This window comes from Myripristis murdjan, chromosome 13, assembly GCF_902150065.1.
Source record: "Myripristis murdjan chromosome 13, fMyrMur1.1, whole genome shotgun sequence".
Lineage (NCBI taxonomy): Eukaryota > Metazoa > Chordata > Actinopteri > Holocentriformes > Holocentridae > Myripristis > Myripristis murdjan.
Genome location: NC_043992.1, coordinates 33,127,239 through 33,154,927, shown reverse-complemented (window position 1 = coordinate 33,154,927; position 27,689 = coordinate 33,127,239). Strand labels below are relative to the sequence as shown.

The window sequence follows — 27,689 nt, the reverse complement described above, 5'->3', positions numbered from 1 at the left end:
TTTATTTTAAAGGAGCAAAATCCCATGCACTGTTTGTGTGCAGCATAATTTGTATCAAAAAAATAATCAATGTAAATGAGTAGTGTGCAAGGTTTTGTTCCTTTGAGTTACCTAATGTTATTACATATAATGTATGTTTCTGTTAATTGACTAACATAGTGTGACGGTTTTTAGAATATGACTGATTGCTAATTTTATGGTCGTATTATCAGCACTTGACACTGGCCTTTTGACGAATGAGGGAAAACACCTGGTTCACTGCTGCAAAGATATGCGTTTATTTAAATATCAAATTTATTGTTTTGTACAGATTTCCTGTGGTGATAAACATGTTGATGATGACATGTTTCTGTGTTATTGGACTTGGTCCATCTTTCATTCTTGCATAAATAAAAAGATTTGTCTTAGCATTATTCTTTCCACGCGCTCCTTGTTTCCAAAGATAAAGCCTCAGTCACTGGTGAGAAGCTTTGTCCCCTCAGGTTCAGGTTTTAACATCAGATCTGACATCTAGATACTTTCATGTAAATTATACAAGGATTGCAAAGTGAAACCTCGACGCCTCACCCCAACACCCAGTGAAACACATCTCAAATCTTCACATCCTAACTTCCAAAGAGATGCTTGCATTTCCACCAAACATGGTGGAAAGCTTGGTCATGGGCCAGGGAAGAAGGCACAGCTGTCACTAGGGAGGTGTGGCGTATCACAATAAGGTTCAAAATTTCTTAATGGATTAGTGTAACATCACACAATTTTTATGAAAGGTTTTTCACACTGTTTGCTCTACGCCTACCTTCTCCTAGAGTCTCGCCAGTTCCCTTTTATTTTTTATTTCCTCCAAAGTGGGCTGTGTGAGCTGTCGAAAAGTTGTCTGGGTGTACTCCTTATTACAGCTTCAGGACCAGTGGTTTGAGCTCCACTGACTTTCCTTCACTCCTTTGTGTATCTGTTCATTTCATGCCATGTCAAGGGATTTTTAAAAAAAAAATATCCAGCAGCCTCACATTGTATTGATCGGAGGATGTTTGGGGGGCTGCACCACTGGCGGGGGGCAGTGACAGAGACGGCCACGGCTTCAGGCCTTGTAGGAATCCTCATCCACTGCCTGACAAATCAATCCAGATCAGAGCAGCAGCCTCTACCTAACCATTAAATGGCAAGCACATCAACGCTGATTGCTGAAAATCCATCACGATTAATTAGCCAGTGTGACAACCCAGAATGAAGGGTTGGCAGAAAATGCTTAACACAGGGAGCCATCGAACAAGCGAATTTCAAGCCTGTACGTATGTAAGTTGTGTTGATATTTGCAGTATAAACCTGATATGAAAATATAAAGGTTCAATAACCTGCCAATCACTTGGACCTGATGTGCATGAAAAGCCAACAGTGATTGAAACTGCATGTCTCCTGCAGTCAAATGTGTGTGGTTTTGCCATGTGGATCCGCATTTCTCAATGAATGAGAAATATAAAATGCACCTGAAATTTGCTACACATAGCTTACACGATCAAAACGTATTCATACATTGAACCTTGAACTGTTAATGCTACATTTGCCTAGAAATAAGCAGCATGTGACTGTAACAGTTAATTCAGCAGATCTTGAAAATAATAGCTTGACTGTATTGGACTGATGAATTGCCTTGATGACAATAAAGGCCTGGAAATACCTGCCCAGATGCTGCAGAGGACCCTCTCACATCTGGATACCCCCGACGCCTCTGTGAGATTTACATTCTTTGATTTTTCAAGCGCCTTCAATACGATCCAGCCCTGGCTGTTAAGTGAGAAGATGAGAGAGATGCAGGTGAATCCATCTTTAGTCTCATGGTGCTTGGACTATCCATCCTCCCAACCACAGTTTGCTCATCTGCAGAACGGGGTCTCTGACATAATCCACAAGGTACTGTGCTGGGCCCGTTCCTGTATACCATCTACACAGCAGACTTCACACACAACACCAGCGACTGCTTCCTCCAGAAATTTTCCGACGACACAGTAATCGTTGGCCTTATTAAAGGAGGAGAGGATGAGGAGTACAGGACATTAATTAAGGACTTTTTTAACCGGAGTGGCAACAACTTTCTTCATCTTAACACCGCAAAAACCAAAGAGATGGTTTTGGATTTTTGGAGGAAGAGGACTCAACCTGCACCTGCACCAATCAACATCAAGGGCTCAGAGGTGGAAGTTGCCTCCAGTCACAGATACAGTGGTGGAAAAAAGTTTTCGGACACCCTTAAAATTTTACACAATCTCACAATCTCAAATATTATCATGAAATATTTGTGGAAAAATCTTTTTTGTGTTTCAAAAGCTGTGGCTGCATTAGACAGATACAAACAAATACAATTCAATTCATTTCAATTGTATTTATTTGTATAGCCCAGAATCACAAATTACAAATTTGTCCCAAAGGGCTTTACAGAAAAATACAACATCCTCTGTCCTTAGACCCTCACATCGGATGAGGAACAACTCCCTAAAAAAACCCTTTAACAGGGAGAAAATAGGAAGAAACCGCAGGGGAGCAACAGAGGAGGGATCCCTCCCCAGGACGGACAGACGTGCAATAGATGTTGTAAACACAGAAAACAAACAACAAAAGATATGTGGATAGATGGGTGGCGGATGAGGGATGATGACGCCAAGGGAAGCCAGATGCACCAGAGCAGCCAGGGACCCGGGCCACACAGCCACCTACACCATGAAGACCTGGATCTAAAATAGAAAGAGCACGCACTCGGACAAACAACGGACAATTTCTTGACAGTTTAATCTTTATCTTCCTGCTTTAGGTTCCTTGTTTTAGCCATTTTTGTGTCTGAAGAACTTTCAAATGTGCTGGCTTTATATAGACACGAAGCTTGGCAACAAAAATTGTGTCTTTTAATAAAAAGAACGACCTTCATCACTGGTGCCAAAATGACCCAATACTCAAAATTTCTTATGTATTTTTATGGAACCAATCAATTTTAAGTTTTTAATGGCTTTTTTAGGATTTGTTTAGTATTTTTGGCTGTGACTGTACTAAAAGAAATTGCACTTGAAGACCTAAGAGTGATTTGTTAATACAATATTTCAGAAATGCATGGGGTGTCCGAAAACTTTTTTCCACCACTGTATCTCGGCGTGCAGCGGGACAACAAGTTGGACTGGTAGGATCCATGTGGAGACAGTGTGCAAAAAGGCGCAAAGGTGACTCTATTTCCTAAGGAGATTGAGGTCTTTTAACATTTTAATAGTGTCTATCACTCTGTGGTGGCCAGGGCTCTATTCTTTGCAGTGGTGCTGGGGAGAGGGGGCACGCACAGCAGACAAGAATAGAGTAAATAAAATCATCAAAATGGGCCAGTTCTGTTGTCAACACTGGACTGGACACTGCCCAGCAGGTGGCAGAAGAAACGATGCTGTCCAAGCTGAGGGCAATACTGAATAACCCCTCCCACCCACTCCATGCATTGGGGGTGATCAGAAGGAGCACCTTCAGTGACAGACTGACTGCACCGAAGTGCAAGTCGGAACGCTGCAGGAGGTCTTGCCTCCCTGCTGCAATAAAACTTTTTAATGAGCACTTGGACTAGGTCTTCAATGCATTAGCACTTTCTTTTAAGGGTCTTAATTTAACTTAATTTATGTATGAATGTGTGCTGAGATGGCTGCTGCGACAATGTAATTTCCTGTGAAGGATTAATAAAGCACTCATCATGATCATCATAAAATAAAATGTAAAATGGATAATTAGTCCATTTCTACATCTGTGTAAAGTGTTCAAAATACCCTTCAAAATTTGCGGTGGCTGTGATTTCCCAAGCCACATTTAGTATCACATGGTGACACACAGGGCCAAAATTATGCTTTAAGGAATTAAAACCTTTCAACTGGTCCTGGACCGGCCTTTATAAATTGTGCCTTTCTTTTTAATATTCTCATTTGTTATTGCCATCTGAGAGGGATCTGTGCAGGGGCAGATGTGAGGCAAAATGCATGTACTTTCTTTTTCACTTATTTGTTTTCACTGACAAGTCAATCTGGCTTATCAATATGTGGAATCCAGGCAATTTTCCCTTAAGACTGATGTACTTTTTTTCCACTCATGTTGCAGGCAAGGACAAACAATGTAGTTCTCTGCCAAATGGACTCTTGGGTCACAGCAAATAGGTTTTTAGATTTTACAGACTGAGGTTTTGGGACCCAGTTAGGCCCATGTAACAGGCTTCCCCAAGGTACTGCTATATTTGCTTTGCCATTTTACAAAAACAATTCCATAGAGAAAATATGAGTGGTGTTATTTATAGGAGACTATTCTAGGCTAGATTGCTGCTTTAGGCCCTGATTTAATCCCTGCCCTCCACTTCATTCCTGCCAATCAGGTGCAGCCTAATTCTTTGGTTACAAGGCTGTTTGCCACAGTGGATTATGACATACAGTAGAGCCGCAGCGCCATGAAATCACGCTCAAATTTGACCTCCAGCAGGAGTAAGAAAGACAACAACACATATCTGAGGTTCCTTTCCAGGTCTTCCAGGGCTTAAATTTGTAAGAAATCAATGTGTTTGACTTGTAAATGACTTAGGATTCACATAATGCCTTCAAATAGAGCCAAAGTGCTGAGATTTAGTTGGATTTGCAGTCGCGGGAATGATCATGCAACTTGCAAACTGTGCTACTGGGGATGCTTTGAACATCAGTGAATACTCCATTCTTGCAAACAATACACACTTTGTTGGACAGAGTGGCTTCATTGTGCTGAAAAAAAAAAAAAAATCTCAAATCTGGAACACCGTTGAACCTCGATGCTACTTTATTGTAATTTCTGACCTGTGCCTTAGTGATAAAACATAATGGACAGAGATAGAGACTCATTCTTGTGCACTTGAATTCATGTGTTTTGCAAAACCAACAGGTCAAAATTACCTGGCAACACCCTAACACTCAGCCTGACCTCGAGCTCTCATTGACAGCAGCACCTCTGAATCAGCCTGATTGTTATTCCAAAACAGCAGGCCAGGGCTTAGTTTGTCCTGTGATCTGGCAGATGACTTCTGCATGCCACTGTGGTGATGGGCAATGCATATCAATCTGAATAGATCAACAGTCCTGAGATAGAGAGAGGGAGGGAGAGAGAGAGAGAGAGAGAGAGCGATAGGGAGATTGCTTATGATGACAGGGGCAGCTTCAGACGCTGCAGATCATGCTGCACAGGCTGCCTGCTGAAGCACATTCCTACAGTCAACAAGGACGGAGAGGGAAAGCGTTTTCCTACGGCATGCCAGAATGAGAAACATGCATACCGCTGTGCAGGTCGCATAAATGCTAGCTTTCAAGTTGCTGAAGGTTAGCAGTACAAGTCTGACTATCATGGCATCTGTCATACTTTTTGAATCAGCTCTTATTTCCATGAAATGTTTGCAGTTTAGTTGCTGGGTCTTTTATTGGGCGATTGGATTAGAGAGAAATGATTGTTTTCATGTTGTCCAGCTTGCTCTTTGGTCTGAGGAGTTGTCTAAGGTCACAGGTGAAGCCATAAATGCATGGTTTAGTTCTCTGGAGTCATGCAAAATTCAGTAAAAAAAAAAATTCAGAGCACCTCCGCTCATGCTGTAATTTTCAGTGTGTGGGGCATGACCAAAGGGTGGACTGCGGCGAGATTAAAAATAGGACCGAAAATCATTCTGGAAGAAAAATACACATAGGCTGGAAGGTTTGAATTTAAAATGCAAACTAAATCCTGTTACATTAGCCTGCAGCACGGTGTCTAAAGTCAGTTTTGGGTCACAAGAAGATGTTTTTTAAGAAGTTTGAAACCCACTGCCTTAGAATACTCACAGGGCAAGGCACAATCTGTAGACAGCATAAAAAGGCAGTGATTTTTAATGGCCTCAGGAAGAGAAGGTCAGATGCCTGAGCTACATAACAGATGATCCTCCACTGCTCACAGCGGCATCAGATGTGATGGCCCGCCTCCAGTGATAGCATCTGATCAGAGCATTCATGACCATCATTAGCCAAAGTCATCAATATTTAACCGTGGCAGGAGGATTAATCCCTCGTGGAAAAAGAGGCTTAGCAAAGTTATGTAAAGCCCTCTTTGCCTACCTGGGAGAGCAAGATGTCTAAAAACTGTAACAAAAAAAAAAGCAAAGAAAAAAAAAAAAAAAAAAAAAAAGGCTAGATGCCATAACCATGTTTTCACCAAATAACTGGATTTATTTTCCACTTCTTTGGTTTTTAAAAATTCATGGTTAACGAAAGTGTTGTGAAAATGTGGCTTTACTGATGTGGTCTCTTATGATTAAGCTGCCTGACAGCAAAGGGAATTATTAATCCCTGGCTTTGACCTCAGAAACATCAAACTTGGTAACTTATTGAGAGAAATTCCTCTTGCAGTGCTGTCAATGACAAAATGAGAGGGAGTAAACACCATACAATACTTTTTTTTTTTTTTTTTTTTTTTAAGTTTTATGTTTTCGGCTTCTTCCTTGACCCTTGGCTACCTGGAAATCAGGGTACCTGTGCACAAAACAACTCCAGTGTCCATCTTCCTTTCTGCAGCAAGCAGGAATGCAGTGAGGCATTGTGGGTCAAATAATGTTCATCAATTTGCAGGAATAATTTTAACTTTGAGTTTAGAATGCATAAAATTAATTTGGAATGAGGGTGAAAAGAACTAAAGCTCAAAATGTTTCTGGAGGATTTCTACTTCTCCCTTCACTCTAACCCTTTTCCTTTGCTCTAACCATTAACAAAGTGCTGGAATGGGTTTGTTTTTCCCGACTCCACTGTCTCCACTGTGCCTGGGTGATGGGCATCCCTTGAGACGCCAGTTACAGTGACTCGGCTGTCCATGCCTTTTTTGTACAATGTACAGTTTAGCCACGGCCCTGTTGGAACATGTTTTTTTTTTTTTTTTCTATTCTTCCGCTAAACTGTCACAGCTTAGATAGGACATGACAGCTTAGCCTCACCAAACACAATCACTTTTTCTGTGTCTGACAAGTGGAGCGTACTTGAGAGGAATATGGAAGGAATATTTCATCATGGAGCGTGAAAACCACAAACTGTACCACTGGGCAACCCTGGGCGATTGAATTAACATTAATTAATCTACCTAAAAAAAAACAAAAAAACCCTTCATTAACATTTTCATGCGCAAAAAGTTCCACCTGGGTTCGAGTAAAAGGCCATCGGGCGCTCTGGCTGATGTTGTGCCTGCTCCCTGGGCCGAGCGTGACCTGTGCCTTTATCGACTTGACCCTGACCGAGCCTAAAGAGGGAGGAGGGAAATTACCACCGGCTTCAGGAGGATTTTACACTACTCACTCTGATCAGCCACATTTATGATTCATTGCATTAGATTTCACCATATTCTTTATTTGGATCCCCGTAGCTTCCACAGAGAGGTTGCTTATCTTCAAACACAAACTAAATTGCAATTTATAAAATAGCAAGCATAAAGCTGCTGCAACCATATCGTCTGAAAAGCCACGGGCTTTAAATAAATCCCTTAATTATTGCATCTAATGCTCATACAATACACAACCTTTTGGCAGCTTTGGGCAGAGAGTCCTTTCAAGATGCTATACTTTAATGGTTCTGCGTAATTACCTAATTGCCTTTTAAGAATTATGTATGGCTTTTAAATTACATTATGGTGAGGAGGCTTGTTTTCACAGCAGACAAGTTGCGGTGCATGAGGGAGTGCTGTTTTTTAATTTCCCTGCTGTCTGACACGCACAAACCAGACAGAGACGAGGGTAGAGAAGAGAAGCTCTCAAGAGTGAGTTCATTTTCAGCCGGAGGGTCTGTAACTTAGAGAGCATCAGCGAATAAAATGACATATCAAGATGAAATAGCCTTGCCTTAGTCAACAAATGGAGAGAGGTAGAGGTATTCTCGATAAAAAAGCGACTCCCTGGATAGACAAAGACGGCGGAAAGTGAGAGAACAGGAGGCAAAGAGAGAGGGACAAGGTTGAGAGGAGGGGGCAAGACGGGAGAGACGGAGAGAGATTAGAGAGAGAGAGAAGCAGAGATAGGGAAGCAGAGATATGAGGTGCCATCCAACGGAGTAAGTGAATAAAAAGACAAGAACAGCACGAGGCAGAAGTGACAGATACAAATCATTGGTGATGTGGCACCCGGCATCCGTGAGAGTCATTCCAACAGCCTGAATGATTTAGCCACCCGCAGCCTCGGTCTGGGCTCGTCACATTAAAGACGACTCAGTGCCTCTCGTCCGGAGACCGAAGGCCTGAGAGAGCGCGCACAGACTTAACACAAATGCCAGGTTCTGCTCTTTCCTCACCGTTATCATCAAAGAGCCACTTTCATCTCGACTGCGCTCACCTTTTCTACTTGGTGAGTGGTGATGAGTCAAATTTGGGTGAGCGCCTTGCTCCTCGTCCATTAGGTGAACATTATGTGTCATCTGACCTGTTAAAACTGGTTCATGTCAAACCTTTCCACTTGCGAAGTTGTCCTCTGGTGGCTGTCCATTAAAAAAAAAAAAAAAAAAAAAACAGCCATCCAGGTTATAGCATTACTTTTTTTTACCTTAACAAGACTTTTTTTTCTTTTAATTGGCAAGCAGTCCTCGTTTGTTTCGATAGATAGATAGATAGATAGATAGATATACTTTATTGATCCCAACCAGGGAAATTCTGGGGATTCTTTTGGATAAGAGATAAGGGATGCAAAGACCAAGACAAACATTACAAACAGACATGCAAAGAGCACTCGCTTACTTTTGTTCATTTTCTCTACATGTTTTATGTTTTTCAGAGCCGTGCAGGGTGTGCAAGACAGAAGGCAGGGAGATTATTACTGTCACAGAATTACTTGCAAATGTGTTTGGAGAGTTGTGTAACTGTACCTCAATCCGTGTGTGTTACAGACACATTTACAGATTTGTTTACACATCAACACGTTTTTTATACACCTGCAAATCTGAACGCCGGCGTGGAGATTCTGTGACACATTACCAATCAGATTATGCACACATGGACTGTGAGGACGCATTTTCAGATTCACAAATTGCAGTAGGCATTTAGCGAATCTTTTGCACATTTACACACGCATGGATTGAGATAGTTACACAGCTCTGCGCACACATTTGCAAATAATTCTGCCACAATAATATCCTCAGTAGTCCTTCACAGGACGAAATACAAATAGACAGTCACTCACACTTACATTTATAAAGATAAACCCTCAATTCACCTGGGACACCACAAAAGCACAAGGAGAACAAGACAAATTCACACATAGAGCACCACAGTCAGGGAATTGATCCTATTCATTCTTGCTGGAGCAACAGAGCAACCAATGAGCTGCTATGCCACCTCCAATATGCATATAATAATGCACATACATAATATTTACAAGTAAATCAAACATTTAGACATTTTTCTCATGGTGTTTTGAGTTAAAACAAAAAAGAGGGTGGGAAGAAAAAAAATTAAAATGATAGCTTAAGTGTTCATAGGATGCCCACAGGATGGGACACGTTGAACTTTTGGAAAAATTTTGCTGTTTTTGGATTGGACTCCTGCTCCCTCCAGTGGAAAACACACATGCACTACAGAGACCAGAGGTCGCGCTACACTTTTTCGTTGTCTGTCATTTTGACTGACAGGGTCGTAAAAATCCCGTCATAATCTATTTTTACCAGTCACTTTAATTTTTTAAATGATAAGGACATATTCAATAGCATTTCATTTTCATTCATTTTTAATTAATATTCAGTCCAAAGTTAGCTGAACAGAAAATCCAAACCATATCTTTTTAAAGAAACTTCTGCCACTCAACTGCCGCGACGTTTTGAATGCGGCAAATTTAATCATATAACATATATACATTATTTGAAATATTAACTATCTTGTAACTATCTATTGCCATTCCAAGCCCATCGCCATTTATTCTTATTAACCCTGCAATTAAACTAAATCCGCCTTGATTTATTTTGCTTTCTATGGTTGTAGAATTGTCAGAATTGTGTAATGACTGAGTGATTTCGCACACCATCGGAAAGCTCCGGTTCTCTGCTCTCAGAAACCGTCTCATTTTTTTTCGGTCGCACCATTGGTTCAGGACTCTTCTGTGATTGGACGGTTGAAGTGTCAGTAGTCCTAAGGAGTTACCGTAATGGCACTGTATATAGGCGCAAAGCTCCGTTTCTCCGGTTTTAGACGTTTTTTTTAAGTTTCTGTGTGTCATAAACGGTCTAGGAGATAAAGATATGTAGAGTAGGCATGCCGAATCCTGTCGGCGCCGACATCATCGGTTTAAGAGACATCTTTGCTGTCTTCCCCGGGCTTCATTAACCTGCGGTCCATCCTGTGGGCTGCAGTGCGTCACTGAAGGCTAACGAGGCTCACTTTGGACGGTACATGGAGCGCCTCACTGTCAACACCCAAGTCCCGCCCCCGCCCTACTTCTGATTGGCTATCAGGCCTATTGTTAGTGCGGTTGAGAACGAAAGCTGCACTTCTATTGGATCCAGAGATATGTCTGTTAGATAAAGCTGGGAGAACCCAGATTTTTTTTTCGCAGTCACACCGGTAAGCCGGAGAACTGGCACGGCACCGGACTGCTATCAGCTCTGTCATTGCCACCAAGTGGTCAGGGGTGTGAACTGCAATCTGTCAAAATGACAGATGGCCTTCAGATTTTTCCGTCACCGTTTAAAAAAAACCGTCAATGACGGAAAATATTCGGTTAACGCGACCTCTGACAGAGACACACCAGCACAACCTCTTGCTGTCTAACAGCGGAGTCACATTCATCAAACAGGTTATATTATCTTATTCGAAAAAAGCCCAACAAATTTTTTTTAAATCAACAGATTGTGCATTTTTAATTCACACAGGCATCAGTCCACACTCCGAGACACCGTAAGTCTTATATGGAAATATGTTTCCCAGGCAGGAAAACATGTAGCCTGGCATTGAATGTGTGCTCCTGTTTCACTCTGCCACAGATGGCCAGGTGAATCGGTCTTTTGCTTGAAAGTAGCTCAAATGGCCTGTTGCCAGAGCCATGACTGGTTAACCTTTACTGCTCTCCACTAGGACACTGGGCCATATGACATGTTAATATTTGATGCTGTTATGTTCCCAAGCCCTTTAATGAACACATCTGTCTGGACTGATGGAGGCTGATTGGACTGATTTCATTTTTTCAAAGGACACCTGCGCAGCTATTAGCATGCGAAAGTTCATAAATAATCACACCTTCTGTCTGTTCGCATATCAGATTTGACAAGGGTAGAAAGTAGGTCGTTGTTATTCAAATTCAAATTCAGTCAACAACCTCTTTTTCTCATCCATACTTTCATTTCTATACTTACGGTGGCCATGAAAAACTAAAATGTTCACACACTCTCCATTCCAGTTGTTAACACCTTTACTATGCACCTAGCAAACATCCATGAAAAGTGCAGTTTATACGTACATCGAGACAATGTTGAACGTGTCCCAATGTGCTTGTTTAAGTGAGGGACTTTCAAAGCGGCATCATTTTTTCTCACGCCTGCGAGAGTCAAACCTGGTGAAACACTGTGAGGCTAAGCTTGGGAGAATTAATTAGTAACCTTTCACGGTGTGAAGAAACGTGACAAAACAGAGCAGCATACTGCTCACAGAGAGCAACATAAATAAGTACAATAAAGAGTGGACTGCAGAAAGATCGAAAAAATCAAGGACTGCACCGGCATCTGGGGCCAGAGACATGGAGGAACCGAGTGCCAAGCTGTTCTGCTGTGAGTGGGTGCGCCGCAGGGTTCCCCTGGTGTACAGAGAGGAGCTGTACCATACCCTCAGGATGGCAGGACCTGTGGTAAGGACTGGGACTGTGCATCTACCCTGCTCTGTCTGTGGGATCATGTGAGTCCAGGCTATCTCTGCTCATGAGTCAAATTATACAAATGAAGACTGATGAGAGTGTTTATCTGAGCAAAGGTTAAGAGGGCAACCAATCCTTGGACCTTGTGTCTCAGTTTGAGGAGCAGAAGAAAGTGACAGTATTTGGCACTTTGAAATGAGTGATAATAAAAGTGACCGTTCATGCACCAAGTCACAGCTTGAGTACAAAATTTCTCCAGCTCGTATTTACTGCCGTTGTCAATTTACTGACTGAGTTCTGATAACTATATCAACTGCGCCGTTTGTCTTTCTAGCTCTTCTCTCGAATCCTACAATACATGCTTCCTTTTGTCATTACAATGTTCTGTGGTCGGCTGGGAAATGAAGTGATGGCTGCCTATGGACTAGCTTCTGCTGTAAGTGATCTTGTGTTTGTCAGATGATCCACAAAGTTCTGGGAGCTGATACAAGGAAAAGACATGTTGAGCTATAAGACAAGGAAAGTGGTAGAGGCAAAATGAAATACTGTGTTACAACTATACTCTGGGGATAGCTTATGATAGCTTTAAAAGCACAATCACAATGCTATAGCAAGTGATCCTGTTCCTTTAATCAATACAGTAGGTAGCACAGTTACTATTGTGATTGTCAGTCTTGCTTATGCCACATTCTGGACTCCTGTAAATGTCTTTGATGTTCCTTTTCAGACCATAAATGTGAGCACTGCAGCCACTGGCTATGGTCTGACACTGGGATGTCACACTTTGGTGTCTCAGGTTTGGGAAATTCTTGTCATAAGATGACACTTACTATGTTTTGAATAGTACCAGCTGTAATCCCCTGCCTTCTCATGCGGCTGCTGTTCACACTGACTGTGCCGCTGTGCAGACATTTGGTGGTAAGAACCTGCTGCGAGTGGGAGTGATTCTTCAGCGGAGCGTCCTGATCCTGCTGCTCTTCTGTCTGCCCTGCTGGAGTCTGCTCATTAACGCCGAGGCCATCCTGCTCTGCCTGGGCCAGAGGCCCGAGGTGGCCAGGTAACCAACCCCATCTACCCAGCATCATTTCTGTTTCCATTACCATTATTTTGAAGACTCCCTGTAAGTCTGAGGATATTCCTGTTCACCTTTTTTTTTTTTAAAGAGGGATTGTCTTTATTTTTATTTCTTTATTTAATTTTATCTCATTTTATTCAATTTAGTTTAATCTAAATAAAAATTTATGTTGTCTTATTTTTGGTTTATTTATTTATTTATTTTTGTTTTATTACATGTCACAACTCTTTTCTTTAATTCTTTGTTGTAAATCGAGTCATTAATTACAGGTTTGTTCCTACACTGGCACAGGCAACAACCAATTTTACAAGTATGGAGCTTGTTGTTATGTTTTATTATTTTTTTCTTCTGTCTTCTTAATGTTCTGTTTTGTTAGAGTGATAAGCACATTGCAATGTGCTACATGAATAAAGCTGGATTTGGTTTGATATTACTATTACTGTTTCCACCACTACAAACACAGCGAGCAGCATTAAACTCTGTGTCTCTGGATAAGGATGATGGGTTAGTTTGCATGATATTTAGTTAAAACGGGGATCTTCATCCTCCCAGCTGAAACCAAACATCCTCTGCATTCAAATCAAATCTGGAGCCGACAGATTCTTCAAAGGGCCTGGCACGAGCAGAGGCAAACACTTTTATTGCCAGTTTACTAACCAAATAACGTGCTTACTGTTTGCAAATGTCAATACACAATAACCACTTAGGGTAGATAATTTATTTTGAAAAGGCAATTTTCTTCTGACAACTAAGTCTCTGAGAGGCAACTGAAATAATTGAGAATGTACCAAAGGTGTTAAGTGGTGTGTGTTATTTTAGAAAAATGGATCAGTGCCTGTTGCCTTTGGTTTGGTACTAAACACATTTTTTTTTTTTTTTATTTCAGAATAGCTCAGCTGTATATTATAGCCTACCTGCCCGCAGTGCCGGTGAGTTGTTGCATTTCTTTCACCTTTTATTGTGCAAATTAGTTATATTTTCAGTGATGCATTTGCTGAAAAATACCTCCACTCATACTTGAATGCAGAAAGGTTATGCTCAGCTGGCATTTGATTATTATCTGTATCACTGGAGTGGTGAAAGGCTGAATCACACCGTTTCTTCATTCATAAACATGAATCCTTCCTCTCTCATCTTTCTTCCTGTCTCTGTTTTTAGGCCACGTTTCTGCATCATCTTCTGTTGTCTTATTTGCAGAACCAGGTACGCTGTTATCCCCCCTGTGCCCTCAACATTCATTACATTCTGCATCATCTCATTTCACCGAGAATCAAAACAATCTTTAATGCAATTGCCCTCGGGTCTTGTGGGGAGGAAGATATTAATAGCTGTGGTTCTATCCTCTGGTGTTTCTGTTCTCAGAGCATCATACTACCTCAGGTGTACTCGGCTGCCTTGGCAAACGTAGCTAACATAGCGACAAACTACATCCTAGTCTCCTGGCTGGACCTGGGAGTTCAGTACGTGCACTCACCTCAAGCTAAAAATTTCAGCTCTACGTTAAAATGAATGATGTGTCGCGCTGATTTCAATGTGCATTTCAATCTGCCCTTGTCTTTCAGTGGATCTGCAGCAGCCAACACCCTGTCCCAAATATACATCTGTGCTTTTTTGTTTGCTTACATTTGGTGGAAGAAGCTACATGAAAAAACATGGGGAGGTGAGGAGGAGTTGTTTCAATAAAGATATCCTGTTGTTTTCCCTCTAATCTCACAGGCCACTACTGTATGTTTATTATTCGTCTTCTTCAGACTGATGAATGAGATTCTCTCTCCCCCTGCAGGCTGGTCTGCAGAATCACTGCAGGAGTGGGGCTCCTACATGAAACTGGCTATTCCCAGCACATTTATGACATGTTTCGAGTGGTGGATTTATGAGTTTGGGGGCTTCTTTGCAGGTAATCTAAACGTTGCAGATCACTCGATGCGATGCATGCTCTGTGTCATGACCTTGAATCCAGCTTTGTCTCTCGTGGTCAGGAATGCTGAGTGAAAATGACCTGGCAGCCCAACATGCCGTGATGATGGTGTCGTTTATAAACTACATGGTACTGTGCGCTCTTGCAAGGCACTTCAAAAAGCGATTCTTTTAGAGATGCTTACGTGGAACTAAATCTGTTGAGTCACCAACCTCAGTTATCTTACAAAACATCATGAATCCACAGTTCCCCCTCGGTGTGCAAGGTGCAGCCTGTGTGCGTGTGGGTAATGCCCTGGGTGCAGGAGACACTGAAGGGGCCATCCGGGCTGGCAAGGTATCCATCTTGCTTGCAGGTCAGTTAGAAAAAAGCTCTGTTTGCTGTAGCTGAGCCTACGGTATATTAGTGTGCAAGAATGCAATATTTAATATCTTAAAACATTTTTCTACAGTTCACCACTGTTGCTCTCTCATTTAACTGTGACGTTCCAGGTACCATGGCGATCGTTCAAGGCCTTGTGCTTGGCTCTACGAAAACAGTGATCGGTTTCATCTTCACCTCTGATCAGTCAGTCCTCACAACTGCACAAAAATTACAGAAACACCATATGATTACTGATTACTGCACAGTATAGATTGCTACATGCAAAGAGTGGCCGACGCGAATTGCATCTAAATGATAAAACCTCCCTCATTTCAGACAGATTGCAGATCTCGTCGCTTATATGATGAATGCATACTGTGCCGTTCAGTGCTTTGATGCTCTTGTGGTGAGTCTCACATTTTTTCTTTGCGTGTAGAGCAAGCACATTTTTGTATATGCTGATATTAATGGATTCAAATGCCGTCCTCTGGTACTGAACAAAGTGTCTGAGTGTGAGCACATAATAATCAAAGATTTCTCTGTTTCCGTCCAAGTGTGTGTGCACAGGCATCTTTCTGGGTTCAGGCCAACAGAAGATACCAGCTGTAGCTAATCTGATTGGTTATTATTGCATTGGACTTCCACTGGCAATTACTTTCATGTTTGTGGTCAAACTGGGATGTTTAGGTACACATCTAAAGTCGACATTTTATTGTCATATTTGGTTCAAGACAAAATTAGGGTTGCACTGAAAGAGTTGAAGTAAATGAAGTCTTCTGTGCCCTTGAAACAGACAGAAAAATGTGTCTTATCTTCGACAGGTTTTTGGTTGGGCCTGCTCGTCTGTGTCTGCGTACAATCAACCTTCAACATCATTGTCATCTTCAGGCTAAACTGGAAGAGACTGACAGAGGAGGTATGTTATTGGCTAATCTCACAGTCGGGATCATGCAGGGATTCAGCTGCTGAGAAACGCTGACAGCATTTAGATTTCTATTTCTACAGTTTCACTTGGTGAGACACACCTGTGGCATTCAGTAGCTGTTCACCAAGGCTAAGACAAAGAAGACGTCGGCAGCTGAGAGTTTGCTTTCGCTTATTCACAGGCTGTGAAACGAGCTAAGAAAAACACTCATGTGGCCTTAATGAAAACACCGTCCCTGTCTGATGCTGTGGGTAATGATCCTGCTGACCTGAGAAACACCAGTGGGACGGTGAGTAACCTGCTGCATGCAGCTGCTTTTCATAGCCTGTTTAACAGGCACAGCGTACAGGCTCATCAGCGGATGTTTATGTTTTTCCACATGCACCACAGTCATATATTCTGAACTGCAGGGGTGCAAAAAGTGTTCATATCCTTTAATAAAGTACCAATACTATAATGGAAGAACATAATTTTACTTAAGTAAAAGTATTAGCAGTAAGAGTATTCTTGAGTGAGTGTTCTTTTATGAAGAATGCTTCTGAGTGTTAAAGTGCTGATGAATTAATCTGTCTGAGGCATTTAGTGATGTAATTGTGCCATATACTGTTGACTCATTTCAACACTAACAATGTATTATAATTTATATTATGCATGTAAAAATGTATTTTGCTAAGTAAGTAGTAATTTCAGCTGTGAGATAAATATGGTGGAGTAAAAAGGACAATATTTCCCTCAGTTCCTTCTGTGATGGAGCACTGGACTCCAACTTTTTTAGCCACAGATGCAGAACATTACAAGGCGTGTGTTTCAACAAAAATTCATTTGTAAAAATGGAGGGATTTTGATTGTATGTTGTGAAATCTCTAGTACCCGTACATGATTTACAAAATGGTTTGTTGCATTGTAAAGTGTTGGTGAATTGTAGTAAACAGGCCAAACATTCAGAATCAAAAGCAATTTCTGTCCTTCACGGTTAAGCAGCACTTTCTCTTCCATTTGCAATGAAGCCACAGCCAATATGTTTCTGTTGTCTCCCAGATGGGTGTAGATGGCTACATCTCTGTGAGCACAGAGAGCAAAGACGGGAACGCCGAGACACAAAGTGGAGCAGAGCCGAGGAGACGCCGTCTCTCCCCGGCGCAGCTGATCCTGAGGCGAGGCCTCACTCTGATTGTTTTACTTGCTCTTCTGGCTGTGGGCATCAGCGTCCACTCCCTCGTGCCCCTGCCAGAGAGTCGCTTCTCAGAGGGCAACTTAACAGACTGGATCAATACGACCCAGCCTACTGATCAAATACAGTCCACTCCGCTGGGCTTAGAAGCAGAGTTAGGGTAATTTGAAGATCACAGGATAATCACAGAATCTTTCTATTGAATGTCATAAAAGCAGATTTTTGGTTTGGCTCATTCTCTTGAATGTAGCTCAGTGGCAAATTCACTGGAAACTGCAGTAAATGGATGTTTTTGTGGTAAACAACAACAACAAATCATATACACAATAATGTCCAAGTTGCAAGGTCCAGACTGGTGATATCCTTTTTATTCTGTTTTTCTACATTGTTCCTCATCTTGTGTCTCCTTGTGCCTTTCTTTTTCCTAATAAACCCACTTTTTCTTTCACTTTTTCTATTCATCTGCATGTTACATGTGACAAATTACACTATATTAGTTTGTCACGTAACCACATCCTCTGTTTCCGTATGGTTTAATGAAACTATGTGTAAACTGTCAGCTGTTTCCATTGTCTCCTGCGCTACTGGTTGATTTTAGTGTAGTGTCCTAAAACACACTGGCTTCATTAATAAATCTTTGCTCTCAGTGCTGCCTGAATTTTCTTTTTTCGTCTTCCCTCAGATGAAAGGGAAAGCTGCAGTCATGTTTGTGCTAGCGTGCTTGTCTGGCTACACTGCCGTCGTCTGCAACATAGCCCGTGCTGATGGCTGAGGCTGACTTTGCTAAAATGAAATGAAATGCATCTCTGCTCATGTAACCAAATTAGTGATCAGTAGGTTGGCGATGATGCCAATAGCCAGGATGAAGAGCATGGCAGCCAAGGCCAGGCCCCTGCGCAGCACCAGCGTCCTGTGGGAGAGCCACCCGTCCTCTGCTTTGACAGCTGCTCCCTCCTCAGTGTCAGCCACGCCCTCAGAAACCCCCAGGTCATCGGACTGAGCCGCTGGACACAAATCAGGACACAGACAACTCTCAAATGTTTGCATTAAGGATGTTAACATGATATAATGTATAGAAAGTAAAAATAGTTAGAATGTTAAAACTTCTACTTTGAATTGTGGAAGATACGGGTGAACCCTCACTGATACAGAGCATTTAGTCAGACTTTAAAAGAGCTATGTGTAGCTTTTTTATGAAATCATTATCAATAAAATCGATGTCACACTACTAATCGTGGTATGTCGGTATAATTTCCACACACAGAAGAAATCGTTTCCCAGACAGGTGTTGGCCTGTATCTCATGCTAGTGCTGCCCTAAAGTAAGTCCAGTGGTGGAGAGAGTGCTACAAATTGGTACTCGAGTAGAAGTACTGTTACTTTGGAAGCACTGCTGTAAAAATCTACTTTATAAAGTAAAAAAGTAGCTCTTTTAAAATGTACTCGGAGGAAAAGTTACTGAGTTACTTTTTTCAAAACGTGAGAGTACACAGTTCAAACTACATCATTTTAAAGGTGCATTGTGCTAAAGCGCCGAGGTGTTGATTGAAGTGTGGATCAGGCCGACTCACTGATATTTTCCCCCTTTTTCCTTCACTTATTTTACATTTCTGCTGCGCATTTCAGTCTAAATGGTCCTTGTTTCCCTTAGACCACCTGCAGTTTTTCATCATTCACCTTTTATAGGAAATTTAGAAATAACAAAAAGTAGAACCAGCAAAGTAGAACCAGATTATTCCTCTCATCTTTTCTGATTTAACTTTTATTGTGAAAGGTTCCACAATCTGTCACTGAATTACAATCTGTCATGTTACTTAATTACAGTAACTTGAGTAAATGTAATTAGCTACTTCCACCTCTGATCAAGTCTGTATTTATCATAAACCCTGTTATTGCCTCCCATAAAGTGACGCAGCAGATTTCCTGTGAACTCTCACCTGGTGGCACACCGTGTAAAACGCAGTGACGCAGAGACAGGCGGAGGCAGCCAAGCCTCCTGGCAATGGTGACGTTTATTATACAGTGATTATACTGATCTGTCAAAATTACTCTGGCAATGACATATCAATGAACCAAAAACCTGAATTTTGTTATTGTATAGTCGCATTCATGTCATTTGAAACTCTGGTGACTTTTGCCTGCCGGACAATATTCCCAGCAGCATTTGAATGCAACATCTACTTGCTACAGTATAGAGACAGCTGGCACAGCGTGAATTAGGCAAATCTAGGAGATGATGAAGTAAATATTAAACCTTTGTACCCAAAGCACAATTATTTAGCTTTGGAACACTTGGATTATGACATGTGGATTAATTCTACGTTTGTGTTTGTTTGTTTGTTTGCTTTTGCCCTTTTTAGAACTCTAAAGATAAGTTGTTCTGAAGCAAGGAATATGCTAAGGCAGGAATATGCTTTAGTTGTAGCTGAGTTTCTCTTACTTGCAAGAGCAGCAGTAGCTAATTTCATTCACTCATCATCAATACATGCCTCATTACATTTTAAATCCTGACTATTGCAGAGTACAGATTCGATGGGCTCTATTTAAAGCAACAGAAACTGGACAATTAGGGCATTTTGTCGAGGTCTATGTAATGAGCAGTTTTTCAATCCAAGAACTAGTTTGAGCTCTGTACTGTCATCCCTAAAAATGCTATGGGACAGACCGCATCAACAACACACTCTATTGTAGCTTATTTCAATTCACTGATAAACCTCCACTTATCAGCAGTAGCAGTAGTTGTACAGGAGAAGGACATTCTTGTATCCTTTAACCATTACTTACTTGTATCCAGAGACTTCCCGTGCACTCCAGCTCTGATCTGAGCCTAGAAGAAAAATTGATTTTAACTTTTATTTTAATGAGGCAAACTAAAGGTTTGTAGACAGGGAGCTGTACCTCTGAATACCAACCTCTATAGTGACTTGCTTCCAGTTTGTTCTGATCAGGTAGACAATTAGAAAGGATGATTGTAGGAACACGCAGGTAAACAGGCCCGTCCACAGACCTGAAAAGAAGGAGCACAGTCACTCTAAAAGTTTAATGTCACAGAGAAGAGAAAGTGGCTCAGGCCATTTGTTGTCTGGCTAAAACAGCAGCAGTCTAGTGATGCTGATGTTGAAAATTGTTTACCAATGAAACAACAATGTGGCACGAAATAAGGAGTGGGTGGGGGTGGCTTTAATGCAGATCTTACCCTTAATTCCTAATTTAGCTGCAAACATCAGAGACACTCCAATAGGCATGCCGATGCCGTAATATCCCACAATATAGCAGATTGCCCCAACTTTCTGTTTCCCTGCTCCTCTTATAATGCTGCCAGAGGCGGCCTGATCAGAGCAACAGAATAAAGAGTTAGTTAGATCATGGATTAATCTATAGGTACGTAATTTGATCAAGATGGGATGCAGAGCTACTTACTGACATTGCATCTAGGAGAAGGAATGGAGCATAGAAAGACATAACATCAGCAACTCTTTCTCTGATTTGTCTGTTGGGAGGGAAGAAGTGAAATTGCATTCAGAATTAAAAAAACAGCCCGAAGAAACAACAGGAATATTCATTTCTTAGGTTACACTTGAGGCATAACAAATAGCATCAATTCATGCACAATTTCACACATGGAAAATCAGCTGTTCATGCATATAATACATCATGAATCATCATGAACATGCATCTGCTGTAGTAACCATGTCTAACACTTGCCCCACTGCAGCAGTAACACATTAAGCCATGCATTAATGAGGCAACATTCATCTCTACACGATCACCAAGTCTTACGTGAGCGTCATTAATGCTTAACTTCATTTTAATCACTGCAATGTGCTGCTTCCACAGTGTATAAAATAGTGTGTGGAGTATGAGACTCCAGTTCATGCAATTTCATTATTATCTATGATGAACTGCATGCATGACTTGGATATTTTTTATTTGCAAAATCGAGAATTACACTATACTAAGTGCTAAACAACACCGTCCTAAAAGAATATCCTCAACACCTGAACTGGCCACTTTCATGTAAATAATGTTAATCTCAACTGGAACAACGAGTGGCGTCTGACATTTACTTGAGGTTAATGTGTAACAGAATATGTAAGCAAAGTTCACAGTTTTTCTAGGTATACAGTGGCACAGTGGTGAAAGGTCTTTTAAATGATCTGTGTCTTCTTTCTAGTTTATCCTCTTCTTTATCTCCTACTCTGTAGACATTAAAACAACACATCCTGAAAAAAAAAGACTGTGTTTTCTCACAGTGGGGTGGTGGAGATTGCAATATCAAAGCCTCATTGGGTAACTAAGAAGAGCTGCACTCAAACATTACACAACAAATTGTTGACTCACTCATCGTTTGTAAAGACGTAAGAGATATGGTCTTTCAGGCTCCCGATGATAACTGCCAAGCAAACAGAGATTGACCCTGTGCACGAGAGGTAATAGAAAAGCAAAATGATTCACAAGTTGTATTACACACGCATATTAAATGTGCCAGCCTCATAGTTTTTCTGTGACTTAATAATTCTATTTTAACCTTTATTTATCTAGTTGACTGAGTACAACATGCATCTTTCTAGCAACAACTTGCTTCACATTCACACAGTTCCATACATACAGAGCTCACAGTGTTTTATTATGGGCTGTTGTGCAGCTCTACTGCAGGAGCTGGGGTTTCCGTGCCTGGCTCAAAGGGTAAAACTGTATTTCTGAGGGAAGTCAAAGTGTTCCTCGTATGACTTTTCCACCAAAAAAGTTCTGAAAAGTTCTCAAACTGGTTTGTTCAAGATTCTAGGAACCAAGGTACAGACTAAGGAACTCGCTCACATTGTGACCAGTTTTTGGAGTCAAACCATATCATCGACGGTGGCCTTGCCAAAAAACAAACAAACAAACAAAAAAAAAAAAACACTCTGGTGGAGCATGCATGGCGATGGCATCACGGTGACCCGGCGTGCCTGAATTTGTGCAAAATGAATGCCATGTTAAATGTTTTAATCTCTGTTCTGTGTTAGCACAAGCATTTTTCCCACTGTTTATAACCACACCACAAAGTTTTCTTGGTAGTTGTCTCCATCACTCCTGGTACAATAATAATACACACCCACTTGGTTCACACTTGAGAACCACTATTATCTTGTTCCAGCTGAGAACCAGCTTTTCTGCTTGGGAACCAATGTATACTTGCTGGAAATCCAAAGCACGGTTCAAAATTTGGTATATAAACCAGAGAGGAATCGATTCGTTCTTTATATCAGTCGCTCATTCTTACTCCAACTTTCCCAGCCAGCCCTGGGAGTCAAATCAGCAACCTTCTGGTCACAAGTCCTCATGAATTAAACAAATGAATGCCTAAATAGAATCTCTAGCCCGCTGACACCCTAATTTATGAAGTCAAACGAGACTTCTACCAGATTTTATGACGGCGATGTTATTTTTAACTCCATCTTTTATTTATTAATGAGACAAAACTGTATGACAGGCATGCTAGTGCAGCTTGAGGACATGGGTTAAACTGGTGTATGTATCTTTGGAACACACTACCTTTAGAAAGCCAGCTCACTAGATATCTTTAAAAGAAAATTAAAGACCCACCTTTTCACTCTAGCCCAGGGGTGTCAAACTCGTGCCATGGAGGGCCAAGAGGCTGCAGGTTTTCATTCCAACCAAAAACTCCTCCAGGTGATTTCACTGATCACCCTACTGATCACCCTACCTCCAAACAGAGAGGCGGGACTAATCTGAAGTGAAATCACCTGGTGGAGTTGTTGGTTGGAATGAAAACCTGCAGCCTCTCGGCCCTCCATGGCACGAGTTTGACACCCCTGCTCTAGCCTTTAACTAGCTCCTATTTTATTCCCACACTGTGTTGTCTTTTATTGTTTTATTTGCATCTTCTGTTTTATTTCAAAGCAATTCTTGTATGAAAGGTGCTATACAAATAAAGTCACCTGTAATACACCTGTATGGCACCTGTAATACACCTGCATGACACCTGTAATACACCTGTATGGCACCTGTAATACACCTGTAGGACACCTGTATGACACCTGTAATACATCTTTATGTCTTTAAGTAGCTCTTATTTTATTCCACACTGTGTTGTTTTTTATTGCCTTTTCCTTTTTTAAATTCCACCCTGTGCTGTTTTATTCCTTTTAATGTTTTATTGTTATTTAATGTGTTTCAAATGTTCTTCTTTTTATTGTGAAGCACTTTGAGCTGCAATTCTTGTATGAAAGGTGATATACAAATAAAGTTTTATTGTTATTATTATTATTATTATTACCTGCGCAGAGAATTGCCAGTTTAGCAGACATCTTGGCCTGCTGTGTCTCCCCGGCTCCCAAGGCATTACCGACTCGAACACTCCCTGCCAAACTGAAACCTAGAGGGAACTGACAACAGGGAACCCAACATTTACCTACAAGTACGCCGCACACATAAATAGATACACATTGTATATATTCAAAATTCATTGCTGACTGCTTTAATTGGCAGACAGAAGGATAAATATCTCACCATGTATGCAATATTTGCCAGCTCATATACAACTGCTTGCGCCCCAAGCTCCTCCTCACTTATCAAACCTGTCGGTGGAAAACAGCCATTAGGTATCCCACCGCCACTAATTTACACTTAAAAACACAAAGTGACCTGCTGCTGCACATTACCTGCCAGAAAACCTCCAATCTCATATGTCCACCACTCAACACACAACATGAACATGCTGGGAATGGCCAGGCGGATGTAGGTGTCCCACTCTTGAAGGCACTCTTTTGACCAGCCTGCACAGGAACGATCAAGCAGTCAGTCGCTCCAGCAAGCCATCAATCAACTGATAGATCATTCATTTGGTCGGTCAGTCTCGCTATTCATGATGCAAAATTATTTTTTTAAATTTTGTTTTAAAATATAATTCAAGGTGCTTTACAATGAAATATTATCTTGAATGGGCAGTTAAAAGATAATTACTGCATCAGTGAGAGTGAAAGCAAGACTTAAAAAGAAAAAAAGACATAATTTTGAGCAGAAAAATACGATAAAGAAGAAAATGCTCCCCTAAAAGTCCTGTCTCAAACCTGGGGAAAACATATCACTTCTTCTCAATTCTAAATTTCCTCTCATTATATAAATGTGTTATCAAAAATGTCTAATCACCACTGTCAAAATCTGACAGCTTAAATTAAAAGTTGGTTGTCCTGACCAATAGTAGATTTGAAAACAAAACCATATACGAATATGAAGCTTTTAAACTAACAAGCAAGCAAATAGGAGACTCTGAAATGGGTGTTTGATGAGCTAATTTTCTTGTCTGAACTCTTGATACAAGTTGACATTTGCATTCGGATCACTGATTTTATGTGTCACAACTCATTACAGCAATACACTTGAGTCACTGGGCTAAAATCATTAAATCCCCCAGATTTATGGAGAATTATCACCCTCTGATGCAAATGATCTACTCACCTCCCCATGTGGCTTTATGAAGACCTTTCCAAATGATGTACACATAGAGAATTAGAGCCAAGGCAAACTGGGAGACACAGTTGGCAACTGCAGAACCACTGCAAAGAGTAATTCAAAGCATGGTATTGGCCACGTATTGCTATCAACAGAGATGAAATCTGAGAAATCACATGCAGTCCAGTTCATTGTATCCCCATGGTGTCACATGCATTTATTACCAATGTGGGATTTTACCTTTTAAACAGCTCATTTGCTGTGTCTCTTTGGTTGGGATAATCTGCTTATTTATCACAATCACCTGCTATTTCCACTCCAAAATGGCCATGTGGTGATGGAATAGATTGCTGTACTCACACTACTCCCAGATTCAACACGAAGAGAAAGATGTAGTTGACGAGGGCATTAAGGATGTTGACCACAGCTCCTGTGATAACCTGTGGCCAAATGATGCCCTGTAAGATGGGAATACCACATATTATTGTTCCAGTCAAGTCAGTCAGCATCTGAATGGGGACAATATTCTCTCAAGGAAAGAAATCAGGAAGCAACATTTTAATGTCCGATGCCGTACCAGTGTAAAGCCTGCAGCTGCACCGTGGCCAAATGACCAGACAATAAAGGCAATGTGCTTTTAAATTGACTTACTTTACTAAATGTACCTCTTTGTGTACAAACACGTGCCTGTATGTTGCAAGTTCAGAGCCAGAAAGACGACCTGGCTCCATCATATCACAGTTGCCTTTAACATTGTCTGCAATCAATTCTTTATGGAGCTGTTCAGTATATTGTGATCAAATCACAGACTAGAAGGAAGGACAATCTATCGTCTTCTTTCTGACATCAAGGCAGCAATAATAACCAAACTGACTAAAGACATAAAGAATTATGGAGGCTGAATTTTAGTAAAATTCTCTTTTCACATAGAAGCGGCTATGCTAAACAACTTACTTGGTTTTGCAGGTATCTGCTTTCCAGTGAATAAATGAACGCAGCCTGTAAAAACAAAATTCAGATCAATCTTAGATCTTAGAAGTTTTTTTTTTTTTTTTTTTTTAAAAAAGGAATAACTAAAACAGTGATGGTGATTCTTTCTGCCACCATGTTTCCCATCGTTTGCATGTTATGGGTGTAACTATACGGTTCTATACTTACTGGGAGCGCTGGCATGAATATCTCCACATACATCTGAGACAACCTAAAGAGATATTCCATCAAAAATAATACTCCTGTGATTTTCAAAAGTGTGCAGCAGATTAGGGTGGCACACTGAGATGGCTTACCTGGCCACTTCTGGAGGTTGTCTGACTAACAGCAGAATGGACTCTGTGTTTATGAGGATGGCCCAGCAGGGGAAACATGCCAGCATCAGAATGAGGATTGCCCTCTGCAGAATCACCCCAACTCGCAGGAGGTTACGGCTCCCATAGGTCTACAAGCAGAGAGGATTTTTACATGAGGCTTGAATAACATATGTAAATATTCCAGGTGACATTTCACAACACCCGGCTGTTGCTCCTACCTGAGATATCAGGGTATCACACGCTGATGCTAACCCAGAGCCGATAGAGATACCTGTGACATTAATAACCTGAGGAAACAAAGTGAACGTGGTATGGATTATTTTCTACTGCTGGTTTACTTCACCAAAAGTATTGTTAAGGTGTCAATAGAGCTCTAAGGACAATACTTACTGCTATGGCCAAAGTCACTCCTGCCAACTCTGACGTCCCTAAATGGCCACAGAAAACAGTGCTGACAAAACTCACTAGAAACACCATAAGCTGGGCCATTATCTGAGAATAAAAGACAAAATCAGTCAGGAATTAAATAAATAGCATTTATTCTGAGAAAAGTCCTCCTGTGCCCATTTTCATCAGTGGTCTTGTCTACACTTGGCCATGGTGGCCATGGTGGACTGAATGACAGCAAAGGCTACTTACCACAGGTCCAGCCAGTTTACACAACTCCTTAATTTCTGTCTTGAAGCCAACAGGGAAGAACATGCGAATACGCCTCATCACAAAGGAACCACAGATACTCTGTGACGAAAAATGGGAGTTTTCGCTGCCGCTTTTTGTCTCAATCTCCATTGTTTAGGTTTCACTGTATAATGCTGCTATGGACCTGGTGTTCAGTCAAGAGGCTCACTCGGCTCAGCATGGATGATGGAAGCTGTTGTAAAGTGCTTTCACATGAGCCGAGTGAGGTCGGTGAAGTTACGTCACACAGCCGCTGCCTATGTCTCAGCGATAAGGCAAAGGTCAAACTTGACTGACTACCAAGGATTCAGAATTTCTGACACAGATTGCACAAAAAGGGCTTTTCTGTTATTTAGAATTAATAGTTTCACTTCTACATTCAGCCTGGCATTATTATATAAGTTGAATCTAATCTAATCTAATCTAATCTATTAGAGAGTCCTCTTCCAAACTTTGACTATCTATCTATCTATCTATCATAAAATGTTAATCTATCTCTGTAAAAATGAAAGAACATGGAGGGAGGAAAACATAATGTGTGTTACTAGCACATTCAGTTCCTCATATATATATATATTTTTTTTTAAGTAATAAGTACCTAAGTTTCTAAGGAGAAGCAGGAAGAGGAATAACACATTTTTTGACATTTTTCTTTTTGTTTCTCTTGTTAATGTGGGGAATTTCTACAGTCACAGCACAGTAGTTCTAGTATACCGTGAAATTCAAATATGAATATTCAAATAAAACAAGCTCTCAACAACAATTTAACTCACTGCACAGTCTCACTGTTGTTGCTACTGGCTCACTTTAAAGTTGTCTCTGCTACACTAGAAACATAGTCCACCCTTGGAGTCATTTATGACAGACAGTGTCATGCTTTTCTTATGATTTTAGTGTCATAATCTTGCAAAGGAGCACCACTTTAAATTCTGTGAGCATCAATTTTAACA

The 27,689-nt window shown here is 41.0% G+C and overlaps 2 protein-coding genes across 2 annotated transcripts; one reads left to right on the top strand and one right to left on the bottom strand.

Annotated features, from left to right (window-relative positions):
* Positions 1 to 11,715: 11,715 nt before the first annotated feature.
* LOC115369743 (multidrug and toxin extrusion protein 1-like) lies at positions 11,716 to 17,986 on the top strand. Its single transcript, XM_030066409.1, has 18 exons — positions 11,716 to 11,842; positions 12,183 to 12,284; positions 12,576 to 12,644; positions 12,757 to 12,905; positions 13,810 to 13,852; positions 14,082 to 14,126; positions 14,286 to 14,383; positions 14,486 to 14,583; positions 14,707 to 14,820; positions 14,903 to 14,970; positions 15,088 to 15,196; positions 15,333 to 15,408; positions 15,541 to 15,610; positions 15,759 to 15,891; positions 16,026 to 16,120; positions 16,311 to 16,360; positions 17,143 to 17,460; positions 17,983 to 17,986. The coding sequence occupies exons 1-18, from the start codon at positions 11,735 to 11,737 to the stop codon at positions 17,984 to 17,986; spliced, it is 1,749 nt and encodes a 582-aa protein (XP_029922269.1). The 5' UTR covers positions 11,716 to 11,734.
* Positions 16,902 to 26,850, bottom strand: slc47a3 (solute carrier family 47 member 3). Its single transcript, XM_030066408.1, has 17 exons — positions 26,701 to 26,850; positions 26,452 to 26,553; positions 26,280 to 26,348; positions 26,041 to 26,189; positions 25,913 to 25,955; positions 25,709 to 25,753; positions 25,115 to 25,212; positions 24,761 to 24,858; positions 23,965 to 24,078; positions 23,813 to 23,880; positions 23,580 to 23,688; positions 21,641 to 21,716; positions 20,720 to 20,789; positions 20,496 to 20,628; positions 20,212 to 20,306; positions 20,084 to 20,126; positions 16,902 to 18,304 (listed from the first exon to the last, which is right to left on the bottom strand). The coding sequence occupies exons 1-17, from the start codon at positions 26,848 to 26,850 to the stop codon at positions 18,111 to 18,113; spliced, it is 1,656 nt and encodes a 551-aa protein (XP_029922268.1). The 3' UTR covers positions 16,902 to 18,110.
* Positions 26,851 to 27,689: the final 839 nt, after the last annotated feature.

Coding starts and splice junctions, on each gene's coding strand:
- LOC115369743 (XM_030066409.1), top strand. CDS start 11,735: ATGGAGGAACCGAGTGCCAAGCTGTTCTGCTGTGAGTGGGTGCGCCGC. Junction 14,971..15,087: donor TGTCGTTTATAAACTACATG/GTACTGTGCGCT, acceptor ATGAATCCACAG/TTCCCCCTCGGTGTGCAAGG. Junction 15,409..15,540: donor TTCATCTTCACCTCTGATCA/GTCAGTCCTCAC, acceptor CCCTCATTTCAG/ACAGATTGCAGATCTCGTCG.
- slc47a3 (XM_030066408.1), bottom strand. CDS start 26,850: ATGGAGATTGAGACAAAAAGCGGCAGCGAAAACTCCCATTTTTCGTCA. Junction 26,349..26,451: donor GAGTGACTTTGGCCATAGCA/GTAAGTATTGTC, acceptor TTGTTTCCTCAG/GTTATTAATGTCACAGGTAT. Junction 23,689..23,812: donor TGGCAAATATTGCATACATG/GTGAGATATTTA, acceptor CCCTGTTGTCAG/TTCCCTCTAGGTTTCAGTTT.